Genomic DNA, 23,842 nt, shown 5'->3' with positions numbered 1-23,842 from the left:
AACCTGATCTTCACTTACAATGGGCAGCAATTCCTTCCAGTCTCTGCCATTATCTTCCATGGCTCCAAGAGTGTGGCTGGAGGCCTTTGCAGTGAAGACTGAGGTAAAGAAGTCGTTGAGAACCTCAGGCTTTTCCATGTCACTCATGACCATTTCACCTGTTTCCTTTCTGAGAGGCCCAACCTTCCCTGGGCTTCTTTTTTGCCATTAATATCCCTGTAGAAATTCTTGGTGTTCCCTTTGACTTCCCTGGCTGGATTCAATTCCAACTGTGCCTTGGCTTTCCTAAGCAGATCTCTGGCTGCTGGGGCAGCTTCCTTATATTCCCCCCATTCCAGCTGCCCTTTCTTCCACTCCTTGTAGAGTTTCTTTTTGTGTGGCAGTGTGTCCAGGAGCTCCTTGCTCAGGCAGGCAGCCTCCTGGCATTCTTCCTTGCTTTTCTCTTTGGTGGCATCCATTGCTTCTGGGCACAGAGGAGGTGATCCTTGAACACTGACCAGCTGTCCTGGGCCCCTTTTCCCTCTAGGGCTTCGTCCCATGATACCTTGTCTAGCAGATCCCTGAAGCAATCCAAGTCTGCACGCCTACAGTCTAGGGTGGTGAGCTTAGAATGTTGGGAGAAGGAAAGAAATGGACACCGCAGCCAATCCAATATGGATTATAAGCAGGTGACAACTTTATTGGAGCAGTAGTGTTCTTTTATAGCAAGCAGCTAATGTATTCCACTGTCAGCAATTGCTTATCTGTAGCTCTACGGGATGCACTTGTGTGGTCCTTTCCTTCAAAACAAGTATTGTGTTCCTTCTTCACAACAGGAAACATATCCTTTTTCCCCTTGTTTACCACTTTGCCCAAGGACAATGTCCTTGGTCACTTTGTCACATCAGCCTGTTGCAATCTCTTCATTCTGCTGACCCACCAATTTCATATATTCTCCGTGCCCATTCTCTCTTAGCCATTCCTCAACAATTCCCCCGTTTTGTTTTTGGGCCAGCAGAATGGGTGCCCGAGTTGCTTTCTCCACACCACGCAAGATGCATGAGTAGGCTATCCTAATAATCAAGAGTACAAGGAGAACTATTCCTAGCAAGCGAAGCACTTCCTTAATAAGGCTGAGGAGCCATGGTGAAAGTCCACCAACAAGAGACTGGAGCCATTCGTCAAAGGGGCTCGTCACCTGCTTTATCTTCTGCGTATGTTCCTTCAACCATGTCAGTTTTTTGTGAATTGACTCACTATGATCTGACAGATTAAAGCAACACATACCTTCAAAATCTTCACACCCATGGCCCTGGGCAAGCAATAGGAAGTCTATAGCGGCGCGGTTTTGAAGCAAAGCGTGTCTAAGGCTATTCTGATCTACTAGCAGCTGCTGTAAAATGTCGGTCGTCACATTGGCTTGTTTAACTGAACAACATGCCAACTTATCTATTTGTCGCAATGCCCGGGCAGCAGCAACCCCAGGTGCGAAAAGGGAGGCAAACACCCTAGCGGTGAAAGACCAAAGCCCTACATCATCCTTACAGTCTGGACCTAGCGCGGATATTGAACGTTTCTCCCGCCTTACCAGGCCTGACAGTTTGGTTATGTTCAGCCAATCCCGATGGTGAGGGGCAAAGAGACTAAGCCTCCCTAAATAGCAGGGCCCACCATAGGCATTCCTCGGTATCCCCTGCCATGCTCTGTCGCCACATATTAGAAACACGTTGGGCGGTAAGGCCTTGGCTGTCTTGTTGTTCTATAGCAGGGGTATGTTACTTTTCCTAATGTCCTCAGTATTACTGAAGAGAACACTGGTGGCCCCATAAGCTCCTGCACTACAATTATAGGCATGAAATCCACTGTGTGCATTACAAATACTAGTGCCACAGTATCCGCCAAGAGATAAGAAGTCATCATAAGGTGGCCCAGGTGATACGTCTGTCCATTGGAAATTTTTCTCAGGGCTTTTAGGCAGTACACCCAGCATTTGGGCTACATGTACCATAACGTTCATACCCCTAAACTTGTCCCCAAATACAAAGCAAGTCTTACTCCACCCCTCTTTTTGATGTCCTATCCTTTGGGAGCCCAATAGTTGCAGCTCTTGAGGGTCCCAAGGCATTAAAACGTTCAGCCCCTGCAAGAGGGTGGCTGCGCACTCAGCAGGGGTTTTGGAGTTGGTGCAGCTGCCAGTGGTCTGTTAGTCTCCCCCTTTTTGTTTTTTGCTTGGGTGACAGCACCAAGCAACGTGTGCTCGGCGGGCAGGATGTTCCAGGGGCTTGTCGATGGCTGCGAGTGGCCAGCAGCAAGTTGTTCTTGTACCAATAGATGGGCTTGTTGCAGTCTCTCCTTTGTAAGAGGCCACTGTTCCACCCATACTGGGTCATTGGTTAGCCAGGTCAAAGGTATGGGGAAAGACCGCTCGACAGTGGCCACTGCTAAAAAGGGGTCTCATTAGTTAGTCGAACCCCTAGTTGAGAAAGAGCATCTCGGCCCAAGAGGCCGTTGACACCATGTGGCAGGTGCATGATGGTGATATGCAAGCGGGCACTTCGGCTATCTAGCGTCAAGGTGAGCTGTTCAACTGATTGTTGCACACTGGCTGTGCCCCCAACACCTTCAACCCCCTTTGCACCTGCAGTGGAAGGCCAGTGCTTGGGCCAGTTTCTGCTTGCCACTATGGTGATGTCTGCACCAGTGTCCATCAGCATGGTAAGCTGCAGTCCATCCCTTCCATTAGAAAGGGTTACTGTGACTTCTGGTCGGTGCCTCATGTTCATTGTCAGCATAGCAGCTGTTCCTGTAGAGCCAAATCCTTGAGCCGCCCGTTCTGTCTGTGTCAGGGGTTGGAGGTGACCGGTAAGATGAGGGTACGGTAATAACTGAGTGATGCGGCTTCCCGCTGGTATGTGGATAGGTGGGAACAAGGTGTACAGCATGATTTGAATAGTGCCGGTGTAGTCTGCATTGATGACGCCAGGAACAATGCTCAGTCCTTTCATTGCAGAACTAGATCGTCCCAATAACAATGCGCCGACTTGACATCCGTTAATGACCAGGGGTCCGTTTATCGTGGTGGCAATCCTGGTCGGGCGTGTGTCTACTAGGGTACAGTCTACTGCCGTTGCCAGGTCCAAGCCGATGCTTCCCCTGGTTGCTGGCTGTAGGTTACTGGGGCCGCTACTTGTGTCGGTGCGCGGGGGCCGTTCGCGCTCCACCTCCCGTTTCCCGGCGATCGGCATGCTAGGGTAGCATGGTTTGAAGTTCGGCAGTGGTCACAGAAGACGCTCTGAGCTCGGCAGCGGTCCTTGTAATGTCCCGGCTGTCCGCACCGAAAGCAGCGCTCTTGTTGCCATGGCGACCTCCTCGGCGCTTGCACTAGGGGTGCGAGCGCGGCCAGGACTCTCCCAACCTGCGTCTCTACCACCCACTCCAGGGCGTTCCCTGCCCCCACTGTAGCTGGGTCCTGAGCCTGCACTTGGTATGCTCCCGGACCGGACTGACCCCCCACGCTCTCCAGCCGTTGGACGTGCTCTAACATGTCCTGTACCAAGGCGTCTTGCGGCAGAGTAACCAGGACCTCCCGAACCCGTGGCAGGGCGTTCTCAAATGCTAACTTCCTACCAAGGGTATCTGTTACATGTTCAGGGTGACCCGATAGTGCAAGGGCTTCATGCAGCCTGTCCAGGAAACTGCTATAGGGCTCACCTGGCTTCTGTTTGACGGATAGGTAAGAGGGAGAATGGGTCTCTACCTTCCCATCCCCCAATGCTACTTGTGCCAGTCTCATAGCTTCCTGCAGCACAGCTGGGGGTAGGACTAGCTGAGCCTGTACCCCTACATAGCGGCCCTTGCCCAGTAATTGTTCAGCCGTCATTCCTGCCAGGGGGTCCCCTTGTGCCCGAGGGATCGTGGCTGCCATCTAACAGTACCTCTCCCACTGAGTGGTGAACTGCATCTGCTGGGAAGGGGTTAGAATCATTCACACTACTTGCTTTATGTCCTCCTGCACTAATGTCCCACTCGCTGAGAACACATACTGCAACATTTGTCAGGCGGGCTCACCGTGCAGCCCCGATTGCCTAACCGTCTCCCGGAGCTGCGTTAGCAGCTTCCAGTCAAAGGCTTCATGCTCCCCCCGTAACTGGCCCCTCGCCTGTGGCTGATACACTACTGGCCACGCCTTGAGCAGCTCATTAGCAGCCTCCATATCGCCCGCGGCTGCAGCCTGTCTCGCTATCAGATGCCACGGCTGGCATTTCGGCGGGGGCAGCTGATCGTGCACAGAAGTCCCTGAGTCTTTCTCCTCTCCTGTCCTTTCTTCTTCCCGAGCCTCCTCCTCTCCTGCGCGTACCGCCCACACTCTGTCTTTACGCCGCCGCTTTTTAAACAGTTTTTTAAACACTTCTTCCATTGCCTCCTTGTTCTCACTGAAATCACTGCTGCTCCCATCAGACGCGGTGCTGTCCGAATCGCCGCAGCGGGACAGGGCAGCGGAGCCGCTGACCGACCCCTGCAGCGAGGTCTGAGTGGTCGCTTCAGTGAGGGAGGGATTATTGCGGGGCGGGGCAGTGGGGAAGGTGGAGGGCTCCTCACTCTGTGCCGGCGATTCTGATGAATACGGCGGTGGTGAGGTGGCGGCTGAAGACAGAGCTCCGGCTTCAGCCGCGGTTTGGGCAACCGTTACCGGTAGCCCCACGGAAGGGGGGCCAGGAGCGAGCAGCTGAAAAACTCCCTCTGGCCGGCCCTCCGGGCACTGAGGCTTATCAAGTTTCAGCGTTACGGCAGCGGCAAGATCCTTCTCTGCCTTGTATCTCTTAATTGCATTTATCGTCTCTCGCCAGGGCACTTGGAGCTTCTTAGCCTCCCTCTTATCACTGATAACATCATCCCATAAATCACTCCCGAATGCTCGCCACTCGGCTTCGTCAAAGTAAGCGTCCCCGGTTTTAAAATAGCCCTTCGTGCAACCATAGGCACACAAGCCGGGCAATAACCTTAGGTTATAGTTCACTTTTCGCTTTTCTAAAAAGCTTCTGAGCGAAGAAAGCGCTACCTCTTTATCCATGCTGGCCAGCCTTAATCACGCCTCCTGCTCTGCGACGGAGTGAGCTGTTTCTCACCCCCGGGCCGCTCTGGGTCCCCGACCGCCCTCTCGGCCACGGCGTCGCCGCTCCGGTGCCCATTCACCGGTCCTGTCTTCTCCCAGTTCTCGGTTAACCCCTTTGAATGAGGAGTCCCTGTTCGGGCGCCACTGTTGGGAGAAGGAAAGAAATGGACACCTCAGCCAATCCAATATGGATTATAAGCAGGTGACAACTTTATTGGAGCAGTAGCGTTCTTTTATAGCAAGCAGCTAATGTATTCCACTGTCAGCAATTGCTTATCTGTAGCTCTACGGGATGCACTTGTGTGGTCCTTCCTTCAAAACAAGTATTGTGTTCCTTCTTCACAACAGGAAACACATCCTTTTTCTCCTTGTTTACCACTTTGCCCAAGGACAATGTCCTTGGTCACTTTGTCACATCAGCCTGTTGCAATCTCTTCATTCTGCTGACCCACCAATTTCATATATTCTCCGTGCCCATTCTCTCTTAGCCATTCCTCAACATTAGAACACCTCCTCCTGGTTGCCCTGAGGATCTGAAATTCCACTGCTTCATGGTCACTGCAGCCAAGGCTGTCCCTGAGCCTGCCACGGTCACCAGCCCTTCCCTGTTGGTGAGAACAAGGTCCATCATAGCAGCTTTTCTTGTTGGTTCCTCTGCCATTTGGAGGAGGAAGTTGTGATCTGTGCACTCCAGGCATGTCCTGGATTGCTGATGCCTTGCTGTGTTGTCCGTCCAGCAGATGTCAGGGTGGTTAAAATGCCCCCATGAGGACCAGGGCTTGTGACCTTGAAGCTGCTTCTGTTGGCCTGTGAAGGGCCTCATCTGTTTGGTTCTGCTGGTCAGGTGGCCTGTAGCAGACCCCTACAGTAACATCACCCTGCCCTGTCTTCCCTTTAATTTTAACCCATACACTCCCAACCAGCTCAGCATCCTTCCCCAGCTGGAGCTCCACTGATTCCAGCTGGTCACTGATAAAGAAGTCTACTTCCCTGCCTATCCTTCCTAAGGAGCTTGTGCTCATCTATCCCTACATTCCAGTCATGGCAGTCATGCCACCAAGTTTCAGTAACAGCCTCTATGTCATGGCATCCCAGCAGCACAGTGGCCCTTAATTCATCCTGTTTGTTGCCCAAGCTCTGTGCATTTGCATAGAGGCACTTCAGCTGGGCTGGCTCTGGCCTCCTCTTGTGCCAAGTCCCCTTAATTTCCTCAGATTGTCCTGGTGCATCATCCCTGGCTTGCTTCAGGGCAGCAAGTTGAGGACCCTCATTAGCTCTCCATCCCTCTGCCTCTGGTGAGCTGCCTCACTGTTTGTCACCAGGCAGCAGGAGACTGTTAACCCCTTCCCCCTTCAAATCTGGTTTAAAGCCCTATCCAGGAGCCCTGCCAATTCCTGCCCCAGGATCCTTTTCTCCCCCTGGGGCAAGTGCATCCCATTAGTTGTTTGCAGCTCTGGTGCCTTGTACACCAAGCCATGGGTGTAGAATCCAAACCCCTGTTGATGACACTAGCCCTGTGAATTGAGCTGTTGGCTCTTCCTAAATGTTCCCTTGTGCATTGCTGATGTTAGAGGGAGAGAGGAGAACACAACTTGAGCTCCTAATCCCTTTAGCAGCTGCCCTAAGGTCCTGAAGTCTCTTAATTGATCATGAGCCTTTCCCTGTTGCATCATCACTACCCACTTGAAAGACCAGAAGTGGGTAGTAGTCTGAAGGACTCAAAAGGTTGGGAGTTTTACCTCCAATGTCCCTTAGCTGGGCACCGAGGAGGCAGCAGACCTCTCTATGAAGTGGGTTTGGTCTGCAGATTGGGCCTCCTGCTCCCTTTGTTAGGGAGTCTCCTGTAACATGACCTGTGGAGGTTTTCTTTCAGGATGGCTTTTGGTGGCTGGCCTGAGGCAACCTGCCTTTGGTGCAGTTTCTGGGCTTTCTGAGTCTTCCTCCTTGCTGCTGACCTGTTCCTCCTGCAGTCTCATACCTACTCTGCAAGTGCACTGTAGGCAGAGTGCTTCTTAAAGTAGCTCACTTGCTCCATTTGCGTTCTCTCTGTCAGGTGGAGACCTGTTCCCATTGGCCCTGTTCATGTGGGTTACAACATGGAGGGTGAGAGGCTTGCTGATGGGAGGGTATCAGTCCCCCTGCTCCACTAAGAGGTGACCCCAGTTCAGGTTTTGTAAGGATTAGATTATGGAAAGAGTCAATTTCCATTTTGCAGTCTCTTGTAGTTCTGAGTCTTTCCACCTCTTCTTTTAGTTCAGCCACTGTTGGTGGAGTGCTATGGGTACAATGACTCTTTGGTCACCAATATGGTTAGATGGTCATAATCCACTTTATTTCCATGATACAGTGACTTATATGCACTCTAGCAAGAGGCCTGCTCCACCAAGGTTGGTTACAATCAGAGGGTACAGGGTGACTTGTAAGGCATCAATAGGTCAGCATACCATAACATTCTAAGGGTCAGCCCTCCAGACCACCTACTCCAGCCCCCTTGGCTATCTCACTCTGCCCACTGCAGCTGTGTGTGGGGTGCTCACTTGTCTACAGTTTGATTTCCTGGGCTAGCAGTGTCCCAAGGCCGTTTCTCCGCACAGTTGCTCATGTTTATCATTTCTGTGTCCTCTGCTAACAAGAATTCTCCAACAATTCCCTCTCTTTTGAGCAACCTGGGCTGATCTTTCAACTTTACATAGGCTGTTCAACGCAGGGGTGAATGGTGCAGCTACAAATCAACAGTGCTAACATCAGAAAGAGAATAAACCTGTTAGAGCTTTCATCAGTAGCATTAGTCTGGCAAGCTAACAACCCAAGCTTAGCTAACAATCCCAAAAGCTATTTCTGCAAGCGACAGTAGGTCATTCGCTCAGAAACGCAAAAGTCCAGAGGAACATCACAGTCACAGGAGAGTGCAGGTGTGCCATGTCTTCACTGGCTCTGTGTGGCAGTCAACGTTGCAGACTTGCAGATCATTCAGCTGTCAAGTATTCTTCTCAGACTCCCATAGTTCTGAATTCACTCTGTAGTTCTCAGAAATCTCTATGTTCTCATCACACTCCTTAGCTATGAGCTGTGTCTGACTATTGTGCTTAAGAACTACTAACCTCTAAATACAGTACAAAGATATGCCCTAGATGTTGCTTTCAGGCTACTCTATTAGGCCTTTTCCCACAGTTCTTCATCTGCTTTTAGAATTTAGGGCAGTGTTTTTTGTCTTTTGCAGGGCCCTTGCAAGAGACAAAAGTCACATTGCCATCTTGTGCCAATTTGAGTGGGCTTTGGCCTTTACAAAAGGAGCTAAACTGAATCTATTCCATTAAACCACAATCACTGAAAACTCATGAAAATACCCAAATTCGTTAGCCGTGGTCCAAACCTTATGATCCATACACACACAATCATCATGTCAGTGGTTCTTTCAAGTCCTTTCACAGTTCTGCCATCTGAGCAAGACTTCTGCTCACTTTAGGAAAAAACAGGTTGGTCATAATCAGGTTGGTCTTCATCAAGGCCTGTGAAGATAAATGATCAAACACAAGCAAGTACAGGAACAAATGCAGACATATTCATTGCCCAGGCTAACAGATCCACTGGCCTGGTCTGTATGATGTGATTACAAAAATCTTGAAAAAAGAAAAATTTCTTCTGCTATCCTACTGTCTTCTAACCCATTTTCTCCCTTTTCTTTTTTTTTTTCTCATTGATGCCCAGATATACCCAAGAAAAAACATCCTGTAACATCCTTATATCCTAAATTCCCAAAATTACAAACCCTCAGCCTTAACTTATCTTACTCTAAAAATCTATCAGCTGAAGGAAATTTAAGAAAATGCAAAGAAAATTCCAGAAGATAACAATCCCATGGTATTCTTCAGAGAAAGAAAAAATCAGAATTGCCACAAAGCTCATTCCATTGCAAGTAGAAGCTGCTTCAGTAAACTCCTGGGCTTTAAAATATGGTACCATCAAAAAAGGCCTTCAAAAATAGTCCTGCCTTTATTTGTTTGAACAAGTTTATTGGGGGGAAGAGGTGCTGACTGGCGTTAGCCTACAAGCTCTATCATTCCCTGCTCCTAGTCCAGAATCTGGTTAGTGACTTGTAATGTGGATTTCAGTGCCCATGCTCTTTCTGAGAGAGGCAATGCATCTGAGTTCTAGCAATAAGTCTGCTAGTCTGTCCTCTTTGGTGCTTTCTGTGTCTGTGTGAATTTCCACCCATTGTCAGTGGCACTGGCATCTCTGCTATTGCCTAGCAATCTCCCTCTCTTTCTTTTGACACTGAGCAATGGGTGCAAAAAGGTGTTGCTGCCTAGTCCGTAGAAGGAATTAGTCAGTAAGGTGACAGGTGAATAACTCATCTATGAACTATTAGCTATCATTTTGAGTGCAAACTGTCATTATCAGGTGGCTAAAAAGATGCACCTGTGTGTGTCCATGCCTGTAACAGGGGCAAAAATGGTTCTAAGTCTTCATGGTTATTCTTACTATCTTTTCCATAAGCTTTCTAACATCTGCATTGTGTTCAAGTCTGTGTGTAAGTCAATGTCCTGTGATCTGACTCTAGCCTCAGTAATTTTCCAGCTCAAAACAATTCCAAGGCTCTGCTGCTTCCAGAGAGAGAGAAAAAAATTTCTGAAAAGAGATAATGGACAGAGGAGGCGGGGGGGGGGGGGGGAACAGGGCCCCGGGGGCCTCTCTGCAGGTGGAGAGTGGGGTGGGGGAGGAGGAGGGGGAGGGCCAGCCCCAGTGCTGCTGGTGTCCCCTGCTCCCCATCTTGCCCAGCCCCCAGCTGTTTCAGCTCAGCCACCATGTCGTTGTTTCATCCCGTCCCTCATATTTCCTATCCGTGCCGTTAGTATGAAATCTGCCCTGAAAAACTTTTTAAACTGCTATCTGTGTAAGTTGATCTTTCGAGGTCTGATTGTGGCCTCAGTAATATCCCAACCTAAATGATTCTAGGGGTTCTGCTGCTGTATCTTTCCTGGGGTGACAATCAGACCACTGCTTGCACAGACTGTCTCAATCATTTGCAAGTCTGCAGGCACAAACGGCCATGAATGACAGAAAATAATGTCGTCCATATACTGACAGACAATTGTACATGCCCAATTTTTGTAAGGGTTGCGATGCTCTGGCAACGAACAATTGGCAGAGAGTTGGTGAGGTCTTCATTCCTTGTGGCAAAGCTGTGCACTCATAGCAGCTCGCAGGTTTGGCTTTGTTCACAGATGGTGCTGTAGAGGCAAATCGCTGGCAATCTTGTTCGGAGAGGGAGATAGTGAAGAAGCAGTGGTAGGAAGTTTTGTGACTTGTGTATCCTGCAAGGTGACACTTACTGCTGTTGCCAAATCAACCCCACGGCTCCCGCCGGCAGCTGGGTAGTGGGTGTCCAGGTACCATTTGCCTCATCCTGAGCTACAGCTATTGTCATCTGCGCGCAGCTGCTTGCACTGACCGTGAAATTTCCCGACCGGCAGACTGCCGTGGCATGGCCAGGAGACTGGTAATGGTCGCACCACACCGAGGTCGAACAGCACTGTGTTGTGTGACCCACCTGGCTGCAGCGATAGCAGCCTGCGGGCGTCGGGCAGGTGTCCCGCTGTTTCGCTGAAACAAGAAGGACTTTTTTGTCAGGCACAGTCTCGACCGCCTGTCCTACCGCTTGGGCTAACTCTCCTGCCGTAGCTTGATTAGATGCATACATGGCGTCTGCCACAAGTGCGTACTGCTCTTGTCCCTGGGCACAAGCCACCCATTCTAACATGTCTTCTACCAATGCCCCTGTGGGCAACGTGGCTAAAATACCCCTGGTCTTAGGATTAGTGTTTTCAAATGCCATGCTCTTCATCAGCCCTGCTTTGGTGCTGTCATCCAACTCCCTTTCAGATGTTAAAGCTGCCCACAACAGGTCAATGAAGTGGCAATACTCCTCATTCATCCCCTGCCTGATTCCTGCATAGGAGGGACTGAGTGTTAAGCCAGGAGCGCTATAAAAGGCTTGGATGTCAACTGGGCAGACAGATTGTGAAGCTCCTTCGGGAAATGTAGCTGTACCTCTGTAGATTGGTAGCTGCCCTTAACAGTTAGAATGTTGGGCGTAATCCCGTTCAGGGGATCCCTGGTCTGTTGGTGCTGGGCGGCTTCCCTGGTTGCCTGCGGAGACCACTCCCATTCCCACAGGAGAAACTGGGAAGGTGTCAGGATAAGACTGGCCAAGTTACGGCAGTCCACAGGCATGCAGCGGTCGGCGGAAAACAACCAGTCTAACATCTGCCTGGCGAGTTCTGATCGTACCCTGTATTCTTTAACCGCCTTCTGCACACGCTCCAGGGGCTTCCACTCCCAGGCATCCCAGTGCGCCTTGCCATTCACCCCGGTTATCACAGGGAAGGCTGTGGACTGCACAGGGTGCCACTCTCCCTCGAACATAGCGTTTTTAATGACACCAGACCACTTCAGATTATGCTGTGATGCTTTTTCCCAAATCTCAGCATCTGGCTCCTGGATTTCCCGGAGGTGCTTGGCCAGTGGGCGGGGCACCAGCAGAGGAGGGGGCAGCAGGGCGGGCAGAGTCACCAGGTGCAGCAGCCCGTTCTGTTGTTTCGCACGGTCAGGCATCCATTTCTCTAACATCTTAACCACTTGTTCCAGTGACCACTTGGTATCATCAGCGGTAGCCATGGGTGGCTGGTGGCTGCTAATGCACACCAAGCCGTGAGAGCACACCCCTCCAGCTGCAGCACCACCGTCAGGCTCAGGGGTGTCAACGATCAGTTTATTGGGCGCAGCCCCAGTGAGGGGGGGGGGGGCGGAGGTGGGGCGTGGGGCGGACAACATGGCTGACCACCCGGATTGTGCTGCACACTCTTTTTCAACTCTGCCACCGAGCTGGCAATCTTCCCGGCCATGCCCTTGACTGGAACAGTACGACTAAGACCGAAAAAACGACCTACCGAGCTCTCTGTCTCAACTGCAGGCAGCGACGGGGCGCTTGGAGCGGGGGCAGAGGTGGAACTGCCGGCAACAACCGGTGCGGCCAGAAGTGACTGAGAAGCCACGATTGCAGTGTTTCTTTCGGGTTTCATGTCTAGTAACACACAGAGCACATCCCGCCAGGTGGGACCTAGCTGTCAAGCTGTCTTAGAGTCTTTTCCATTGTTAATAACCGCGTCCCAAGCACATCTCCGACCTCCCACCACGCTTTCGATTTAAAGTTCATGGGAGGCTCACTCATATGACCCTGCGCATGCACCCAGGCCAACAGCTCTTGGAGTGGCTCGATGCTGGCGAGAGTTCTCTCATGAGAATATGCACGGCAGCAGACACAGTGCTGCTTCAAATTCCGTGTCAGCCTTACCTGCACACTCGGGATGTTCACCCGCATCGTGAACGTCCGGCAACCACCTCCATCCTGAGGCGACACCACCCGGTCCAGCGGCACTGAATGATGATAGTTTTTTCGATACGAAAAATGTCCGCAGGATGATCAGCCCCCTCTCTTTTGGCCAACCCTCCGGCCTCCTGATCGCGTTTCTACCCGCTGCCGGCCTGCCTCGGTCTTACCCAAATGCCTGATTCACTGTTCAGGCGCCAATTGTCGGTGGAGCGCTATGGGTACAATGACTCTTTGTTCACCAATATGGTTAGATGGTCATAATCCACTTTATTTCTGTGATACAGTGACTTATATGCACTCTAGCAAGAGGCCTGCTCCACCAAGATTGGTTACAATCAGAGGGTACAGGGTGACTTGTAAGGCATCAATAGGTCAGCATACCATAACATTCTAAGGGTCAGCCCTCCAGACCATCTACTCCAGCCCCCTTGGCTATCTCACTCTGCCCACTGCAGCTGTGTGTGGGGTGCTCACTTGTTTACAGTTTGATTTCCTGGGCTAGCAGTGTCCCAAGGCCGTTTCTCCGCACAGTTGCACATGTTTATCATTTCTGTGTCCTCTGCTAACAAGAATTCTCCAACAAGCCATCATGTCCATCAGGTCTCTGATCTGCTCACACCTAACACAATTCTTGTCCCTGCCATCCTCCAGAGCAAGTGCCAGGCTCCAGCACTCACTGCTACCAGCTGCCTGAACATCTGCCTGCTTGTGTGGGGCCTCTGTTTGGGTGCCTGTCTTGGGTTCAAATGCAAGTTCCCAGAGACTCTTATAAATTTGGTAGACCCAATGACAATTTATAGAGTTTATAGAGTGCCCTCCCCTCCTCCCCCTCCTTTCCCCAAAAGACAGGGAGAGAGATAAAAGGTAGGGACACCCCAATAAATCAATCTCACTCGATTTGGAAGTTAAAAAGGAAAAGTTTAACAATAACTTAGAAAAAGGGATTGGAGGTAGGGGAGTTTACAAAGGATAAGGAAGGGAAAACAGCAAAATACAAAACAAGGATGGATACAACCCGAGTGTGTGATGGTGTCTCTGCCTCGTGGCTGGTATGCAGTATCAGTGTGTGTGTGTGATCATGAACGCAGGTAGAGGAGGAACGAGCAAGAGAAAGAGCAAAAAAAGAGTGAGGAGCAGGAAGTGCTCCTCTTTTATACCGCAGGAAGTGGGGGGAGTGGGCTAACCATCACCTGGAGTGTGGCCCACCCCTGAGGAGGGGCCAAGACCCCTAGGGTCAGGTTCAGGGTCACTCCCCCAGGAGTGTTAACCCTATACATTCCACCCCTTGGTTAGACCACTTCCACCTTCCTAAGAACAGTCTTCTTCTCCAAAGATGGGAAAAAGTTGTCCATGGGTTAAGAGTTCTTAAAGTCCTTCTTGGTCCCCGGCTGTGTCTCAAGGCGATGTGCTCCTCTGGTCCGGTGCAGGTTGGTGAGGTGTGAGCAGGGGAGGAACGGAGGAAAAGTCAGTGAAGCAGGAACAGTTCTTGTTGGTACTCAGGAAAAGTCTTTTCCCTCTGCGAAGAAAACATCAGGAACAGTCTCTTGGTGTCTGGCATCAGGGGAACAGGTGTGGATGAGATGGCTGTAGACATCCTCTGGAGGGAAAATCAGGAACAGTCTCTCACTGCAGGGCATCAGTGACGAATCAGATGCAGGGTTCTGGTTGGACGCCGTGGTGTGATGCGATGCTGTAGGACTCTGGATAGCTGCTGCTGTGATGTAGGTTCTGTTGGACGCCGTGTAGTGGTGAGGGTATAACTACAAAAACAACTTGTAACCCCTTATGAACTATAATACAAGTATTGCACAACTATGATACAAGTATTGCACAACTATGATACAGCTATTATACAACTATAATACAAGATAACCTGAAAGTATCTGGAACACATGGAATCAACTCTGAGATTTCAAAACCTTTTCAGCTAAAGAGAGATTTCTCTGAGGGACACACTGGATAACACCAGTTTCCATCATCACCCAGTATGTGTGACCAGGACCCTCTGCAGATACCACCCCTTTGATAGGTTTTCCCCCACCAGAGGCAGGAGCAACCCACACAGTCTTTCCCAGTAGATTCCTTTCACAGACTACAGGAACTCCATCTCCCTCAACTGTGGGCAGTAGGGCAGACTGAGCAGGACCAGCTCTGTTAACTGATCCCCTGCTGTTCACCAGCCAAGTGGCTTCTGCAAGGTGCTTCTCCCAGTTTCTGAGAGTTCCACCTCCCATAGCCTTCAGGGTGGTTTTCAGCAGACCATTGTGTCGCTCAATCTTTCCTGCAGCTTGTGGGTAGTATGGGATGTGATAAACCCATTCTATCCCATGCTCTTTTGCCCAGTTGCTTACAAGGTGGTTCTTGAAATGGGTCCCATTGTCTGACTCAATTCTCTCTGGGGTACCGTGTCTCCACAGGATGTGGCTCTGCAGGCCCAGAATGGTGTTACGGGCAGTACCATGAGGTACTGGGTAGGTTTCCAGCCACCCCGTGCTTCCCTCCACCATGGTTAACACATACTGCTTGCCACTACGAGACCGAGGCAGAGTGATGTAATCAATCTGCCAGGCCTCCCCATACCTGTACTTTGACCACCTTCCCCCGTACCACAAAGGCTTCATGCGTTTAGCTTGCTTTATGGTGGCACAGATGTCACATTCATGGATAACCTGAGTTATGGCCTCCATGGATATGTCCACGGACCTGTCTCGGGCCCATTGGTATGTGGCATCTCTTCCTTGGTGACCAGAAGAGTCATGTGCCCACCGAGCTAAGAACAGTTCACCTTTGTGCTTCCAGTCCAGGTCAATCTGGCAGATGTGGGCAGCCTGGTCAGCTTGGTGGTTATGCTGCTGTTCTTCAGTGGCTCTGTTCTTTGGGATGTGAGCACTGATGTGTCGGATTTTAACTGGCAGTTTGTCCAGGCGTGCAGAAATGTCTTGCCAGAGATCAGCAGCCCAAATAGGCTTCCCTTTTCTCTGCCAATCATTTCTCTTCCACTCCTTCAGCCACCCCCATAAGGCATTTGCTACCATCCATGAGTCGGTGTAGATGTATAGCATTGGCCACTGCTCTCGTTCTGCAATGTCCAGGGCCAGCTGGATGGCTTTCACCTCAGCATACTGGCTGGATTCGCCTTCTCCATCTCTTGCCTCTGCAACCCTGCGTGTGGGGTTCCAGACAGCAGCCTTCCATCTTCGCTTGCTGCCTACCAGGCGGCAGGATCCATCTGTGAAGAGAGCATATGCCTTTTCCTCCTCAGGAAGGTCACTGTATGGAGGGGCTTCCTCGGCACGGGTCACTGCCTTCTCTTCTGCTGGCCTTCCAAAGTCAGTGCCCTCTGGCCAGTTGGTGATGACCTCTACAATGCCTGGACGCTCGAGAGTCCCCTTCCTAGCCCTCTGAGTTATCAGAGCCATCCACTTACTCCAAGTGGCATCTGTGGCATGGTGCGGAGTCGAACCCTTCCCTTTAAACATCCAAGTCAGGACTGGAAGCCTTGGAGCTAAAAGGAGTGGTGACTCCGTCCCAATCACCTCAGAGGCAGCTCTGACTCCCTCATAGGCAGCTAGGATTTCTTTCTCTGTGGGGGTATACTTGGTCTCTGAGCCTTTGTACGCCTTGCTCCAGAACCCGAGTGGGCGGCCTCTTGTCTCATCAGGAGCTTTCTGCCATAGGCTCCAGCTAGGACCATTCTCACTGGCTGCTGTGTAGAGAATGTTCTTAATCTCTGGGCCGGTTCGAACTGGTCCCAAGGCCATGGCATGGACCACCTCTCGTTTGATCTGGTCAAATGCCACCTGCTGCTCAGGTCCCCACCCAAAGTTATTCCTCTTTCTTGTGACGTCAAAAAGGGGTTTCACAATTTGACTGTACCCGGGAATGTGCATCTTCCAAAAGCCCACAAACCCCAGGAAGGATTGTGTCTCCTTCCGGTTAGTGGGTTCCACCATAGTGGCCACTTTATTCACCACATCCATAGGGATGTGGCGTCGGCCATCCTGCCATCGAACTCCCAAGAACTGGATCTCTCTGGCAGGCCCTTTCACTTTGCTTCTCTTAATGGCAAAACCAGCATCCAACAGGATATTAATGATCTTCTCACCCTTCTCGAAGACCTCCTCTGCTGTCTCACCCCATACAATGATGTCATCGATGTACTGCAGATGTTCCGGAGCTCCACCCTTTTCCAGTGCAGTCTGGATGATGCCATGGCAGATTGTACGGCTGTGCTTCCACCCTTGAGGCAGTCTGTTCCAGTGGTACTGGACTCCTCTCCAGGTGAAGGCAAACTGTGGCCTACATTCTTCTGCAATGGGGATGGAGAAGAAAGCATTAGCAATGTCAATTGTGGCATACCATTTGGCCTCCTTTGTTTACAGTTCATACTGCAGCTCCAACATGTCAGGCACGGCTACGCTGATCGGAGGAGTCACTTCATTCAGGCCTCGGAAATCCACCGTGAGTCTCCACTCCCCCGTCTCCTTTCGCACTGGCCATATCGGGCTGTTGAAGGGCGAGTGGCTCTTGCTGATGACAAGCTGCTGCTCCAGGCGGCGAATCAGCTGCTGTATGGGTAGCAGGGAGTCTCTGTTGGTGCGGTATTGCCTGTGATGAACTACACGAGAAGCAATAGGTAACTTGACATCTTCCACCTTGTGGGTACCAACCACGGAAGGGTCATCTGACAAGCCAGGCATGATAGACAGCTGCTCTTTGTCTGCAGTCTCTACAGCTGCTATGCCAAAAGCCCACTTGTTCCCCTTCGGATCTTTAAAGTACCCTTCCCGGAGAAAGTCAATCCCCAGGATGCAAGGTGCATCAGGGCCAGTTACTATGGAGTGCTTCTCCCACACATTCCCGGTGAGGCTTATCTCAGCCTGCAGCACAGTCAACTCCTGAGACCCCCCTGTGACTCCTGCAATTGTAACAGTTTCTGTCCCCCTGTGGCTGGAGGGGATCAGAGTGCATTGGGCACCGGTGTCTACCAACGCTCTGTACTTCTCGGCTTCAGAAGTGCCAGGCCATTTCACAAACACGTCCCAATATACTCTGTTATCCCTGGCCTCCGCCTGGCTGGAGACAGGGCACCTCTAATTCTGAGCAGTGTGACTGCATGAGGCACATGGACCTGAGTTACTGGCTTCACCACCCCTTGAGCGAGAGCGCTGCCTGCGGGACACTGGGGCAACCCCTCTTCTGGAGGAGTTATTCCCTGTGTTTGTCCCCTGCAGTTCCCTTACCCTGGCCCATAGAGCTGAGGTGGGCTGGCCATGCCATCTATCCATGTTTTCCCCATGGTCACACAGTGTTCTCCAGAGTGACCCCCTGTGTGTACCCTGTCTGCTCTGGGCTGGTCTCCTGCGGGGAGGAGGAGGAGGAGCACGGCGGCGTGTGTTCCTTACAGCTGAGACTTGCACCCATTCTGAAGGTGAAGAGCAGTCATCCTCTGCCTTCTGCATTTCAGAGAAAGAGGCTTTTAGCTCGTTCATTTCTTGGGTGAGGGTCTCTACAGTGGCAATTAAGGTTTTCCTCGACAAACTGTCTTCAAACTGTCTCAGGTCATTCACAAACTCCCTGATTGTGGGAAGGTTGTTGGGGTCTCTGCCCAGCAGCAGTGCTCCCAATGTGGGGGCATATGTAGAAGGGGCACTCTGAGTCAGTTTCTTTAAGAGGGCTGGCTTCATGCGGACATCATCAGGGTCCGAGGGCATCTGGTCGGCTCCATAAATTATCTCTTGAACCGCCATTTGCCTCAGGTATGAGATCCCCTGTTCCATATCTGTCCATCTAAGGGGATGGAAAATCATGTCATCCTTAGTCGGGTACCTGTACCTCACGGCGATGAGAAGCCTGGCCCAAAGTGAGTGGGTACCATCGAGCCTTCCCAGTTCCTTATCCACACCTCCATCCCTCGACAAGGATCCCAGCTGCTTCGCCTCCCTGTGATCTAGGTCCACAGTTTCTGCTCCTGCATCCCAGCATTTCAAAAGCCAGGCTAAAAGGGACTGTCCGTTTGCCCTTGCATACTCCTGCCTTATGTGCCTGATTTCCTTTCTGGGCGTGGAGCTGATAAGGATCACTCCATTATCAGGTCCATTTCCAGCTGGTTGCTGTTGCTGGGGGGTGCTGGTTCCCGAAGAGGTCCCTTGCCCTGGATCGGTATCTGCGGGAGGGTTTTGATTTGATCTTGCTGGCCGCGTGGTAATTGGCGCTAGGTGAAGGGGGCTGGGCTGAGGGGGCAGGGTCCGGGGGGCTGCCCTGGGCGGGACCGGAGGCGGAGTTCGGGGCGGAGCCGCGCTAGGGGCGGTGCCTGCGCTGGGGGCGGCCGGAACGGCCTGACCTGTCGCCCAACCCCCGCAGCTGCAGCTCAGGCAGTGAGGACCACCCCTCCCCCTAAGCACCCTAATGGCGGCGCCCACCTGATATTTCCACGTGTCCCAGTTCACCGCTATCTTATTAATTCCCAAACCCAAATTTACACACAGTGAAATAACAGCTATCCAGTACCATTTCTCCCCCAAAATATCTGGAGCTTCTGTGCTCCAATGCATATACTCAGATTGATTCCATGTTCCAGAAACATTTCTAAACACAGTGATATTACTAACAGAATTCAGGAAATAGGCATAGACTCGGGCAGGCAAATGCTTAGAATATTCCCAGAGCATATCAATGACAATCCAGAAGACATGGGAACTTATAAACTTTAACAGCCAGCCCCACAACAGCCATGCAAAAGCGTGAATGATTAAGACTTTCAGAATATCCATTTTTTTTTTTTAACTTCCAAATCTTCTCTGAAGGAATTCTTTCTACCTAGCCCCACGTTGAGACGCCAAATAAATTGTCTTGGGTTCAAATGCAAGTTCCCAGAGACTCTTATAAATTTGGTAGACCCAATGACAATTTATAGAGTTTATAGAGTGCCCTCCCCTCCTCCCCCTCCTTTCCCCAAAAGACAGGGAGAGAGATAAAAGGTAGGGACACCCCAATAAATCAATCTCACTCGATTTGGAAGTTAAAAAGGAAAAGTTTAACAATAACTTAGAAAAAGGGATTGGAGGTAGGGGAGTTTACAAAGGATAAGGAAGGGAAAACAGCAAAATACAAAACAAGGATGGATACAACCCGAGTGTGTGATGGTGTCTCTGCCTCGTGGCTGGTATGCAGTATCAGTGTGTGTGTGTGATCATGAACGCAGGTAGAGGAGGAACGAGCAAGAGAAAGAGCAAAAAAAGAGTGAGGAGCAGGAAGTGCTCCTCTTTTATACCGCAGGAAGTGGGGGGAGTGGGCTAACCATCACCTGGAGTGTGGCCCACCCCTGAGGAGGGGCCAAGACCCCTAGGGTCAGGTTCAGGGTCACTCCCCCAGGAGTGTTAACCCTATACAGTGCCCACTGTTTTTCTGCGAGCCTTTGCCCAAGCAGTACCCATAGCTTTTGGTACTGCCCTGTCCTCTCCAGCTTCTTTTTGGTGTTTTTTTCCCCTGTCAGGGGCAGGCAGCTGCTGCCTCCTCTCCTCACAGCCACATGCCACCTTCTCTTTGGTTGTCAAGTGGTTTCTGCTGCAGCCTCTCCCTCTGCTACATCACTGCTCTCAGACACATAGGCAGCCCAAGCGCCTCCTCTCTTCAGGAGCTGTGGAGCAGGTAGCTCCTTGGCACCTGAAAAGAAGGGAAAGAGAAGCCAAAACAAGTGCCCAGAGCTGAGCTGGTTGCTGCTGCCTCCTCTCCTCACAGCCACACACTGGGTTCTGAGCACCTCCCAACCCCCTTCATGTCCTCCTCCCCACCACATCTCACCTCTCTTGGGGCTTTAAGAGTCATTGGTTGTGCTGGGAATCTGGGGGCTTGGCTGCCTGCCCCCCAGGTGGTTTGGGGTCAATTTCATGTCCAGGGCAGGGGGGTTGGGGTGGGTATGTAACATGAGATCCAGAGGACTCAGCACAGGAACTGGGAATCTGACTCCTCCATTGCAGGAAGTCACACACAGTGTCCTTTCTTCTCTTCTCAGGCACTTGGGTCCCAAGTCCTTACCTGAAGGCACAGGGGTGCCCCCCCCCCCCAGCAGCATGGCTGCCCAGAAGGGCACAGATGAAATCCTGGAGGAGAATCATTTGAACAATAATTTGGAGGAGCCAAAGCACAGCCTTGAGGAAGAAGGTAATGAAGACATAGATCAGGAGGCCATGGAGGATGAACTACATGAGGAGGAGGATGACAGTGAGTATGAGGAAGATGAAGAGGATGATGTGGAAGAAGAGGAGAATGAAGTGGAGGAGGAGGATGAAGAAGAGGTGGAGGATACAGAGGAGGAGTGCAGAGCCACATCTGCCCCCTCTGTGCCACTGGAGCAGCCAACTCAGTGCCCCAAGTGTGGGCAGAGCTTCCCACCCAGCTTGGAGACGGCGAAGTCTCACTGCCCCCATCCCAGTGCCCAGCCCTTTGTCTGTGGTGACTGTGGGCACAGCTTCAGCCTCAGGTCCATGTTCACCCAGCACCACAAGGTCCACAGCAGGAAGCAGCTGTACACCTGTGGTGGCTGCAGCAAGAGCTTCACTCGCAGCCTGACCCTCATCGCCCACTGGCACAGCCACACCGGGAAGAAGCCCTTTGCCTGCAGCGAGTGCAGCAAGAGCTTCCGGCACAGCTTGTGTTTCCTCCAGCACCGCCGTGTCCACACCGGTGAGAGGCCTCATGCCTGCAGTGACTGTGGCAAGAGTTTCCAGGGGGACTCGATGCTCACTGCTCACTGGCAGGTCCATGCTGGTGAGAAGCCCTTCAGCTGCAGCGAGTGCGGCAAGAGCTTCAGCGTCAGCTGCCACCTGTTCCGGCACCGCCGTGCCCACACCGGTGAGAAGCCGTACCGCTGTGCCGGCTGTGGCAAGAGCTTCTGTTGGAGCAAGACCCTCATCGCCCACTGGCGTGTGCACACTGGCAAGAAGCTGTTTGCCTGCACCAACTGTGACAAGACCTTCAGCCACATCTCTCACTTCCTCCAGCACTGCCATGTCCACGCCAGTGAGCGGTTGTGCAACTGCAGTGATAGCAGCAAGAGCCTCAGTGGCAGCTCTGACCGCAGCCAGCAGCTCTGCAACCACTTCTCTGAGGGCCATGGGCTGTGCAGCAGTGAGGAGAAGCTGCCAGATCCTGAGGTCATCACCAGCAGCTGTAAAAAGTGCCTGCAGAGCTTCAGCAACCATTCAGCCTTGGTGCAGCACAGGCGGACCCACAGGGGTGAGAGGCCACATGGCTGTGCTGACTGTGGCAAGGGCTGCAGCTCCAAATTCAGTCTCACCCAGAACCACCAAACCAGAACTAGGGAAAAGCCATTCCAGTGTGCTGACTGTGGCAAGAGCTTCACCCGCAGGTTCAACTTAGCCCAGCACCGCCATGTGCACACTGGTGAACGGTCTCATGTCTGTGGTGACTGTGGTAAGAGCTTCACCTGTAGGTTCACCTTAGCCCGTCACCGCCGTGTGCACACAGGTGAGAGGCCTCATGTCTGTGGTGACTGTGGTAAGAGCTTCACCTGCAGGTTCACCTTAGCCCATCACCACCGTGTGCACACAGGTGAGAGGCCTCATGTCTGTGGTGACTGTGGTAAGAGCTTCGCCCGCAGGTTCACCTTAGCCCAGCACCGCCATGTGCACACTGGTGAGAGGCCTCATATCTGTGGTGACTGTGGTAAGAGCTTCACCCGCAGATCTCATCTCACCCTTCACCACCGAGTACACACTGGTGAGAGGCCTCATGTCTGTGGTGATTGTGGTAAGAGCTTCACCCGCAGATCTCATCTCACCAGTCACCACCGAGTACACACTGGTGAGAGGCCTCATGTCTGTGGTGACTGCGGTAAGAGCTTCACCCGCAGATTCATCTTAGCCCGGCACTGCTGTGTGCACACAGGTGAGAGGCCTCATGTCTGTGATGACTGTGGTAAGAGCTTCACCTACAGATCTATTCTCACCCATCACCGTCGAGTGCACACTGGTGAGAAGCCCTTCACCTGTGCCAGCTGTGGCAAGAGCTACACTCAGAGGTCCAACCTCACCCGGCACATTCGAATTCATGCACGTGACTAGCCCACGCCAAGTGACACAGAAATACAAAGCTCACAGCATTTTCAGGGTAAACCTGAGCTGGTGAAAGGCCTGGAACACAAACCCTTTGAGGAGAGGCTGAGGGAGCTGGGGTTGTTTAGCCTGGAGAAGAGGAGGCTCAAGGCAGACCTCATTACTGTCTACAACTACCTGAAGGGACATTGTAGCCAGGTGGGTGGTGGCCTCTTCTCTCAGGCAACCAGCAATAGAACAAGGGGACACAGTCTCGAGTTGTGCCAGGGGAAGTCTAGGCTGGATGTTAGGAGGAAGTTCTTCACAGAGAGTGATTTCCCATTGGAATGGGCTGCCCAGGGAGATGGTGGAGGCACCGTCCTTGGAGGTGTTCAAGAAGAGACTGGATGAGGCACTTAGTGCCATGGTCTAGTTGATTGGATAGGGCTGGGTGATAGGTTGGACTGGATGATCTTGGAGGTCTCTTCCAACCTGGTTGATTCTATGATTCTATGACAGTGCTGAGTTGCCACAGCTGGTGCCACTGCTGCAGCTGGGCTGGGAGTTGGCTGTTTGCTCCCCAACACTTAGGGTTTCCTAGAAGTTACAGGAGAACCTCATCCCAGTGATAATGAAAATCCCAACTCTAATAAAGTGTTGTCTTTTGCTCCTTTTCATTTGCCATTTCTTCCCCCAGAGGCTGCTTTTGGGGGCATTGCTTCCCCAGGGCCAGGGCTGCAGCCATGTGGCTAGTTCAGGGAGGGCTCATGTGAGGATCTTGAGAAGCTTTGGGAGCATCTCAAAGGTATGTTGAGGAGAACTCAGAGAGTTCCATAGGCAGTCTTGGAGGGGTCTCAGGGGAATCTCAGATGGGATTCCATGGCACTAAGTGTGGGGAAAAGGCCCAGGACCTCCACTCTAGGCTCTGTTTCATCCCTGTCATGGGGGTTGTGCTGCTTTGGAGGTGTGTCTCAGCTGAGTGCTGCCAGTCTGTTAGGGATGGAGGTGTCTGGGCTTGGGATGAACAGAGGGGAGTCCAGACCTGGCACCATTTCCAGCTCAGCCACATCTCTCTGGGCAGATGAAGCATCGTGGTGAGGCCATCACAGCTGAAGGAAACAGATGCTGTTAGCCTCATGGAAGTGCCTCAGAGTTCCCCAGAATGGGAGCAGGACAGCTCCTTCCCCAGTACCTTCCCTGCTGTTCCTGTCCAGCAGCCCCAGTATCCATAGGTATTAAAGCATATAGGCAGAGCTCTCTGGATGCAGCTCTGGAGTGCAGTTAATATTTACAGATCTTCCA

At 51.7% G+C, this 23,842-nt stretch overlaps 1 protein-coding gene across 1 annotated transcript in view; it reads left to right on the top strand.

Annotated features, from left to right (window-relative positions):
* The window catches only part of LOC135174179 (zinc finger and SCAN domain-containing protein 2-like), a 42,211-nt gene that overhangs the window by 16,152 nt on the left and 2,217 nt on the right, over positions 1-23,842 (top strand). The window contains exons 3-4 of the mRNA XM_064141408.1: positions 12,066-12,205; positions 20,500-22,058. Of these exons, the coding sequence (XP_063997478.1) occupies positions 12,066-12,205; positions 20,500-22,058 (1,699 nt within the window). The remainder of the gene's footprint in view (positions 1-12,065; positions 12,206-20,499; positions 22,059-23,842) is intronic.

Source organism: Pogoniulus pusillus, unplaced genomic scaffold (genome assembly GCF_015220805.1).
Source record: "Pogoniulus pusillus isolate bPogPus1 unplaced genomic scaffold, bPogPus1.pri scaffold_50_arrow_ctg1, whole genome shotgun sequence".
In the NCBI taxonomy this organism is placed as follows: Eukaryota; Metazoa; Chordata; class Aves; order Piciformes; family Lybiidae; genus Pogoniulus; species Pogoniulus pusillus.
The sequence above is the reverse complement of the archived record's forward strand: the minus strand, read 5'-3'. Positions and strand labels throughout refer to the sequence as shown.